Source organism: Amphibalanus amphitrite, unplaced genomic scaffold (assembly GCF_019059575.1).
Source record: "Amphibalanus amphitrite isolate SeventyFive unplaced genomic scaffold, NRLGWU_Aamphi_draft 001515F_arrow, whole genome shotgun sequence".
Classification (NCBI taxonomy): Eukaryota; Metazoa; Arthropoda; class Thecostraca; order Balanomorpha; family Balanidae; genus Amphibalanus; species Amphibalanus amphitrite.
In genome coordinates, this window is record NW_024883008.1 from 106997 (window position 1) to 116243 (window position 9247).

Sequence of the window (9247 nt, forward strand, 5' to 3'; positions counted from 1 at the left end):
CGGCCACGGCCAGTAGGTCAGAGCACTGGAAATGGGTCACAGTCGCCGCCCGGCGGCGCGGGGCGCGTCAGCGGGCCCCTCGGGCCCCCGGAGACTGGATGAGCATTGAGCACACCCCGGGTGATGGGGGGCGAGTCGGCGGGCAGCTGTGTCCTCTAACACCCCTCCCTCCCCCCTCACCCTGACACCTGGAGATAGAGGGGCGCCATGGGGCACAGAGGTCTACGGAGACTGGGGGTGTCAATTAGCTGTCAACTGACTCCCCGCCCTCGGAGACAAGCTCCAAGATCTACACGGCCCAGGGAAAGAAAATAGAGGTGACTAGGCTCTTCGGTACCAGTAGTGTAGGCTATGGAGATCCACGCAGCTCTGATGTCTGCATACCATACAATATGCATGCATGCATAGAGTCAGAGGGCGTCATCCGCAGTCCGCACTGCTGAGGGGATCGCCTGACCGGTGATCCAGGGTCTAAAACTATGCTCTCGAAGAGCTGGTTGAGCGGTGGTATACCTACCTTGGCCATGGTGTGTAGTCAGCAATGGGTCGATACTTCAAGGGACACTCCGCATGCTAATATTGCCTTTCAGTGCTATGATTCATGTAATTGATACATCAGTGAGAAAAAAAACGTACCAAATATGTGAACACTTAAAGTGTACTTGGGGCACTGGCTAAAAACGCTTGTGTCATCGGCCGCTGGTGTCTCAGTCCTGTTCTGAGCCGTCCATCTAGTGTCACCAACAAAGCATCACCGTGGATAAACGACTGTGTTTCAGTGTCCATCTTGCCCTGTGACGCCTGCAAACGGTCCAGCATTCTAAGAAAAGCACCCAGGGCATAGCAGGGCTGAGCAGGGGTGACTATTCTTAGATGTAAATCTCAAAAGTGATTCACTAGTCTTTCTCACGAAAAGTAAACTTTTCTTGTGCGTTATTGATAAATTTCCAGCGAAAAAGACTATTTTGCTAAATAAGGAAGTTTTTTACATTCCTGGGAAATACAGAAGGCTGACGGCAGAAATAAAGAATGAATCGTTGGGCATTAGCCAGAGGCACCACTTGTGCGATGTTGGCCTGCGCTACCATCTAAACATATGCCAGCTGCTTCTAGGAATCGCGAAATCGTCAACAAGTTTAGACTAGCAAACAATTTTGCTTGTTCTTTATCTTGGGTATGTATTTACTCTCAATGTTATGCCTACAAGGTGAAGCTGTTTGCGGCAAATGCGATTACTTGTAAGGCAATTATCTCCTTTGCTGTTAAGTGCTGTTGGTGGCGCATGTGAACTCCCAGAGGTACCTAACTTAATTGATTATCCCACCTTGAAAAAGTCAATGAATTGTTTCAACCCACAATTCGCGCCCTGCTGGGGGAGGAGGTGTTTGAACATCCCCCTTCCCTGTGGTTTTTCGCAAATATCTCAAAAACGGCACACTTTATCATGCATCCTCTCTGCATATGTTGTCAAAAAATTCAGACCAAGGTCACAAAATGTCAGGTCGCCAGGTCAGGTCAAGTGACCTTACCACATACAAAGTTGCAATGTCTGCAATAGCTACACCGTGTGACCGATTGCTTTGCAACTTCCAGCGATTGCTAAGAGCAACAGTATCAAAATGTTTATCTCGGAATTTTGATATCGGTGACGTCAATTTTGCGACCTCCCCATTATAAGTCAATGGGAGAAAATTGAAAAGCGGCTCTTTTGGATAAATGCCATTCTAAACACTCTCAAATACTGAATTAGGAGTACCCATGACACACTAAATATGACACTGGCACCCTGACCCCTATTTATGCCCCTGGAGATCATCTTAGGCCACCAATAGCATTTAACAGTTTTTTTCGCGAATGACTTTTGATAGAGGCACACTAGAGCGACGAAACGCCTTAGATGTGTTACGGATGGACTGATATGCAATATGACCTTTTCTGGTCAGGTCATGACCTTGACGTGAGGTCAAATTTTCGAGCTGACCTTTCAAGGTCAAATTATTGTTTATTCGATGCGTCTTGACGAGTGACACGAGGAATGCCAGTAAAATAGCTAGTGCATGGTTTGAGACAAAAGTTACTGCAGAAAAACTGTTTCCGAAAAATCGTCTTTTTGGCAATTTTTGCCCCATTGCATGCAAAATCGTTGACGATAGGTCATATCTGAGGGAATTGAATTATTTAGAAAGAGCGTTAATGCTTAATAGGGCTTTCAAATGTGCATTTCCGAGGCGCTGTAGCTCTATTAGTTTCCAAGTGAGCCGTTCGCTTGTTAAAAATTGTCGACATTCGACCTGAAAATCGGCGATATATGGCCTTCAATGACCTCTGGCGACCTGACCTTTGACCTGACCAAAAAATGACCGAAGTAATTTCGTCATCATTTTTGACGCTCTTTCGAACATCGCCTTCCCCATATCGCCACGTGGCCCAGGAGCCGAGTTAGAAGGGGTGTTCACGCCCCCCCCCCCCGCGCGCGGGGGGTGGGTGGAAATCCAGGACCCCAAATTAAACCAAAAAATATCCACCAGTTCTTGAGATAGAAGAATTTGATATTTTGGCCTGTGTTGCTCCTGTTACGTCATCAGGGCTTTCCTTTACGTGGATTTTGAAGCAATAGTTTGGAATCCCGATGACACTGTTGTCTATGCATGTGTTTCATTTAGTCTATGCTGTACATTGCTGCCTTTAACCAAGGTTTCAGCAAAATGCTTCAAAAACGTTAAATCTGCGCTGACGTTACAAAGTCTAAGGGACATTCAAAAGAACTAGCCCCTGAGAATTCGAGTGCCACGGACTTGGAAATTTAATATTTCCGAGGCAAAGCATTTATGGATGTTGCGAGTGCCCAAACCGGTAGTTGCGAGCCAGTGACCCCAATTAGGCTATCTCAACTCAAAACTAATGTAAATGTGGGATAGCCACTTTAATTTGAAAAAAACGTCACTAACCAGTTTCATGTGACACATGGATCACGCCTGTCTCATCTCAAGCTGAGCTTCCGGATCGGCCAGTGCGCGTGCAATGTCACTGGCCATGTGTCAGTGCCCGGTGCGCGGGCGCCTGCCACTGGCAGATGACAGGATCAGTGCCGCGCAGGTTCAGGGCCGGACACGGCTCGTGCCAATAGCGCCGCTGCACGACCGCCTCGATTGCACCATTTTCCGGGAACGGGCGTGCGTGGCTTGCCGTAGGTCGCGTATACGGCGGGCCACAACATGTTTGCTCGCTGGCTTTCCACGACCGGCGGCGGACAAGGGTCACAATGCCTCAGAAACAGGCGGTGATTTGCGCTCTATAAACAGATGCCGTTAGGTGACAAAAAGTGGCGCCGCCGAAGCTGCCTCGCGGAAGCAGCTCGACGTTGCCAGGGCTGATCGGGGCTGGCCTTGGCGCCTCTGGGAAATGACTGGCCTCTGGTAACAGTAACGGCACAGCTAGTGATCACTCGCAACAGGCTTTGGAAAGAACAGGAACCGCTGCAAAGTAATGAGAACGTACCAAGAAAACTAGGCGAAATTCAGCGTACCTGCTTGTGACAGATGTCGCCATCTGTTGGCGAACTTGTGAAGTTGTGCCTTCTTACCATTACCGTTGTCAGACGTTGTTGTCGGTTAATACAGTCAGTTACTGCTGGAACGTCCTGTGTCACTGGTGGCAGCGCCGATCATGCCCACGCCAGGAGAGGGGCACCGCGCCGTGGCGCTGAGCAGGGTCTTCGGCGACGACCTGTCGCCAGGAGCGTGGAGAGGCTTCAAGGACCACTTTCTTCTGGTGAAGCAGGCCAATATCGCACGAGGAGTGACGGTATGGCAGGACGCGGTCTACCGGAGTGTTGAGCTGCGTTTGTGCCTCACCGGGGCCCCAGCAGAATACGTACGGGAGGAGGCCGCCCAAGATTCGAAATGGGTTCAAAACGACGAGCAAATCCTTGAGCATCTGGAGAGACGGTACGTTACGACTGAAGCCATAGAGGTAAGGATTATCAGATTTGAGGAAGCTAAACAAGGGGAAGAGGAAAGCCTTGCTGATTTTCTTACGCGGCTGCAGCGGCTAGCTGGGGATGCGTTCGCCGGCGAGTCGGCCGATATCAGACGGAAACGCGTTGTTTGGCGTTTTTTGGACGGTCTAATCGACAGAGATGTACGGGAACGGCTCATTCGTGAACGCTGGATGAAGGATGACGAAAATGCTAAGGAGTATGACGACATTCTCAAAATCGCAGAGATCGCAAGAACATCGAAGCAGGCGGCGGCTCTCACGGGTCACCGCCATCAGGTTGGTGGGACATGTCTCGCCGCCCAGCCCCAGACGGCCGTTTCCCCTCCCCCTCCCGCTCGCTGGCAGAGGGGGGCGGGCCGCTTCGGGTCGGCGCCCGGTCAGCTGACCGGACCGCCCGCGGCGCGGTCGGGTCAGACGCCGGCTCCGCAGTCTGGCCCGCGCGCTGGGGCGGGGAGGGTCGGTCGGTCAGTGGGCCGGTGCTACTACTGCAACATTCCTCATCAGGGCGGCTGGTACCGGTGCCGTAAGCGTCTCTCTGAGGACCCGCACTGGTCACCGCGTCGGGAGAGTGCAGCTGCGCCCGCCGTGTTCAACGAGCAGCCAGGTGAGCAGCAGGATTTTTACTAAGCAGTCCCCCAGTCGCAAAACCCGGGGAGGGACCGAGCATACCGGGAGCAACGGATGTGCGGTGCTGGTCGCGGCACAAACCTGTCGTACAATTTTCTTTTGCCAGCTGTAGCGCATCGATGCCAGCCATGTCCGATCTGTCCGCTCGCGACTGTTTATCCCGAGCTCTCACAAGCGCCCCATACGTGTCCGTTGAATGGGGTGATGGGGTTAATGGCCGCGCCATGGTAGACACGGGCGCTGATTGGTCATTAGTTGCAGATGAGAACTTGACGGCTCGTGAGCGGCTGGCCATCAGGCCGTCAAATGTTCGTGGTCGGGGCGTCAGCAGCGAGGATATCCCAGTACTCGGTGAGGTATGGCGCACCGTTAAAGTGGGCGGACTGATTGTGCGTGACCAGCGGTTTGTTGTTGTGCGCGGGCTGGTCGTTCCCGCCATATTGGGCATTGACTTCTGGTCCCGCCTTGGCAGTATGAAGCTGGATCTGCGTGCACGCCGGCTGCTGCTGGAGGAGAAGGGCGTGGAGCTCGAGCTGCTCAGCGCTTCCCAACCGCAGGACACGACTTCTGCTCAGCGAGTCGACCTGAAGCTTCGACGTGACGTCACCGTGCCGCCGGCCACCGAGGCACTCGTCCCGGTGAAGCGTGGCGGTCTACGGCCAGGTGGGGAGTACCTGCTGGAGTCAGTAGGAGGTGAGGACTCACCGGTTTGCGCCGCCTCGTGTGTGATAAGGCCTACCACTGATGACACGCTGTGGGTGAGGGTGGCCAATGTCAGTTTAACTGAGGAAGTGTTGAGGAGAAATGAGGTGGTGGCCACTGCTAGCACGGACTTCACGTTGGAAGGAGTGTTGAATCATGATCCTAACGGAAAGGGGGCTGGACAGAGAGCGAACATTGGTGCAGACTTATCAGACGCACAACGTGAGGACATGAATCGTCTGATCTCTGAGTTCAGTGACGTTTTCTACGCAGGTGGCGAGCTACCGGTCGTCCATGTTGGTGTTGAACACAGAATCAACGTCACTCCTGGCACTCGTCCGGTGGCGTCTCGGCCCAGGCGTCTATCACCCCGTCTGGAGGGTGAAGTGCGGAAGGAGCTGCAGCAGCTGGAAGCCATGGGCGTCATCCGGCAGTCCCACAGCCCGTGGGCCGCGCCGGTGGTATGTGCACGCCGGAAGGACGGTCGACTTCGCTTGGCCATTGACTACCGCCGAGTGAACGCAGTCTCGGCTGCATCAACGCTGCACCCGATACCGCTGATGGAGGACCTGCTGGACAGACTCGGTAATGCCAAATTCTTTTCTGCTCTAGACGCTAAATGTGGGTACCATCAGTTGCCGTTAAACCCTTCCGAGAGCGAGATGACAGCGTTCGTGGTCCCCTGGGGACAGTATGAGTGGGCAGAGAGGACGCCTTTCGGTCTGCATGGGGCAGGATTCTCGTTTCAGAGAATGATGTCCGCTGTTCTAGGAGAATCCAACTTTACAGAGGCCCTGTGCTATTTGGATGATGTGTTGGTTTGGGGAGAGACCTGGGAGCAGCACCAGAGACGGCTACGCTCGGTCCTCGAGAAAGTCCGCAAGGCTGGACTAGCCCTGTCTTTTCAAAAATGTCAGTTCGGCATGAAAACTGTAGAATACCTGGGCGCGATCATCAGTAACGGGCGAATAAGTATGAGTGAAGCGCGAGTTGAGCAGCTCAGAAACCTGCCTCTTCCCCGTGACGTACATGAACTGCGTCGGGCTCTGGGATCCTTTGCTTACGTCCAGAGATGGATCCCAGGGTTAGCTGAGACGGCCCGCCCCCTGTACGACGCTCTTGACAGGGACGGCAGGCAGAAGTTGCTCTGGACCGACGAAATGACGGCCGCCTTCGGTAAGCTGAAGCAGCAGGTGTCCGATGCTGTAGCGTTGTATATACCCGACTTTAGCAAGCCCTTCACCTTGGTGACTGATGCGAGCGATGTGGGCACCGGAGCGATGCTGGCCAACAAGGACGGCGCCCAACTGAAACCAGTCGGATTTTTTCATCATGCATTGTCCAATCATGAGAGGAATTACAGTACAACGGAAAAAGAGCTGCTTGCGGTGGTGCTCGCCGTGAAACGGTTTCGCGTATATTTGTCGAACGCGCCGTTTGAACTTATCACCGACCACAGAGCGCTCCGTTGGCTTAACTCGTTGGACCCGTACGACGAACGGGGCCGGCGTGGGCGCTGGATTGACTTCCTTCAACAGTTCCAGATTCGGCCTGTGCACAGGGCCGGGAAGCACCCTGACATGACCATGGCAGACTATCTCTCCAGAGTCGGCGCAACGGCTGGTTTGGTGGCATCGGTCCAGTCGGAGACTCAAGAGCTGGGACCGGACCTGGTGTCGACTGGCTTCAGCTCTGACCGGATACGAGCGGAACAACAGATGGACCCGGAGATATCCCCAGTTCGCGTCGCTCTGCTCAGCGACGAGAAGCTGCCAAGCAAGTACACAGACTCTGCCCGTATTTTGTGTCGGTTTCGCCGTCGTTTAGCAATCAGACATGATGGCATGCTGTGCTACGCGTTCAATGGTGGGAGGAAACTATTGCCGGTGATCCCAAGGTCCTTGAGGGCAGAAGCGTTGCATTTAATTCACGATGCGCCGCTCAGCGGTCACATGGGTCGAGATCGGACATGGCAGAGAGCTCGAGATAATTTCTGGTGGCCTAACATGAAGCAAGACCTGTATTTATATGTCACCAGCTGTGAAGTGTGCGGTAGAAACAAGCTGCCCAAGAGCCCGGGGCGCGCGCCAATGCAACACACCGACATTCCCGACAGACCACTCGCTCACCTGCAGGTGGACTTTGCCGGGCCGTTTCCTCGCTCAGACGATCACCCGTTCCGGTATGTGTTGCAGGTCCAGGACGTCTTCAGCCGCTACTTGATGCTGATGCCGGCCGAGGATAACACGGCCGAGACGGCGGCCAGGCTCGTCTACGATCGGTGGATCTGCACGTTCGACGTCCCTCTGGTGATCACGTCGGACAGAGGACCACACTTCGCAGCAGAAACGTTCCGTGCCATGTGTCGTCGGACCGGAGTGCGCCACCGCATGGGTGCACCACAGCACGCACAGAGTCAAGGGCAGGTGGAGCGCCAGAATCAGTTGATCGCTAACTTGCGCTGTGTGTGTTGCAATGATGTGCGGGTCTGGCCCAAGAAAATATTTCAGTTGCAGTTCAGTCACAACACGTCCGTCAACTCCGCCACCGGGTTCTCTCCGTTCGAGTTGCTGTTCGCCAGGCCGGCTCGTCGCCCCGAGTCTGCCGTCAGCGAGGGTGTCCCTGACGGTGAACCGGGACACCTACCGGCGGCCGGCGGCTACAGCGGTGAGGTGGCTGAGCGGCGGCGGCTGCTAGACGAGCTGCACCGTGAGACGCAAGTAAGTGTACGCAATGTACAAAACGCTCGTGTGCAGCAGAGTGTCGCAAGGGCGAGGGGACAACCATTCGAGGTCGGCGATGCAGTTCGATTACGTTTGACCCACGCGGAACGGAGTCGAAAGGGCGGGAAAATGTCACCGGTCCTTTCACAGTTGTATAAGGTGGTCGAGGTACTGAGAGGCGGGTGGACGTACCGTGTGTCGCGACTCTTTGGTACGGGCAAAGGAACCGATATTAAAATCCGCCATTACAACGATCTGGTACGCCCCGCAGCCCAGCCCGACGAGGTCCCTCGGCTGGAGTCCGACGCGTCGTCCGGGCACTCCGAACCTGCTCCAGACGGCACGGAGAGCGACGTAGACGACGGCGACGTGGACGACGGCGACGGCTGCCTCCGCGACGCCACATCCGAAGACCCGGAGAGCGCTTACCGCCGGGATCCGGATGGGAGCGACTCCCGTCCCCGTCGTCAGTGCGGTCCGCCGGCGCGCCTGGTGATCGATCCCAGTCGGAAACGTTACGAGGAAACTTAACGTGGGGAGTGTGACAGATGTCGCCATCTGTTGGCGAACTTGTGAAGTTGTGCCTTCTTACCATTACCGTTGTCAGACGTTGTTGTCGGTTAATACAGTCAGTTACTGCTGGAACGTCCTGTGTCATGCTGACCTTCATAGGGATGGTGCTCAAGAGACGCACGGGAAAATCACAAAACGAAATGTAAGCTATTGCATGTTATGGGAAAGAAGCTCATCAAATAAAGTCAGCTAACAACCGACCAGGCGTTTTCTATGAAAGCTATCATGTCCACGGATGACGCATCCTGCTTCCATGCGTTTCGTAGTCGTGCTATTGCTCTTTCGACTCCGGCTCCGACTTCGAATCTGATTCTGATTCCGAAACCGAGCTGGCCATGGACTTCAGGCTCCTAGCTGACTGCGACTCTGACCTGAGATCTCGATTCGCTATCACCGTCCAATTATTATTTATTTCATCTGTGGATCACATGATCTAGGTCAGGTCAGTGACCTAGGTGGACTGGGCCTAGCGATCTTATTGTGTCTTTACACCTAAGAAGATTGTCTTGAGACCCTGGATCAGAGTTTACTGCTGAAAAGAGACAGATTTTGTCGTTGTGAAATATGGCGTCGAAGGTTGTCCACCTTTTCCGAAACCCTGTGCGACTTCGTTTCGGAACGGC

The 9247-nt window shown here is 54.1% G+C and overlaps 1 protein-coding gene across 1 annotated transcript; it reads left to right on the forward strand.

Moving 5' to 3' along the window:
- Positions 1 to 4386: 4386 nt before the first annotated feature.
- LOC122373556 lies at positions 4387 to 8699 on the forward strand. Its single transcript, XM_043351750.1, has 4 exons — positions 4387 to 4603; positions 5099 to 5913; positions 6935 to 7104; positions 7524 to 8699. The coding sequence occupies exons 2-4, from the start codon at positions 5100 to 5102 to the stop codon at positions 8580 to 8582; spliced, it is 2043 nt and encodes a 680-aa protein (XP_043207685.1). The 5' UTR covers positions 4387 to 4603; position 5099; the 3' UTR covers positions 8583 to 8699.
- Positions 8700 to 9247: the final 548 nt, after the last annotated feature.

Coding starts and splice junctions, on each gene's coding strand:
- LOC122373556 (XM_043351750.1), top strand. CDS start 5,100: ATGAAGCTGGATCTGCGTGCACGCCGGCTGCTGCTGGAGGAGAAGGGC. Junction 5,914..6,934: donor GGACCTGCTGGACAGACTCG/GTAATGCCAAAT, acceptor CTATCTCTCCAG/AGTCGGCGCAACGGCTGGTT. Junction 7,105..7,523: donor CAGCGACGAGAAGCTGCCAA/GCAAGTACACAG, acceptor TATGTGTTGCAG/GTCCAGGACGTCTTCAGCCG.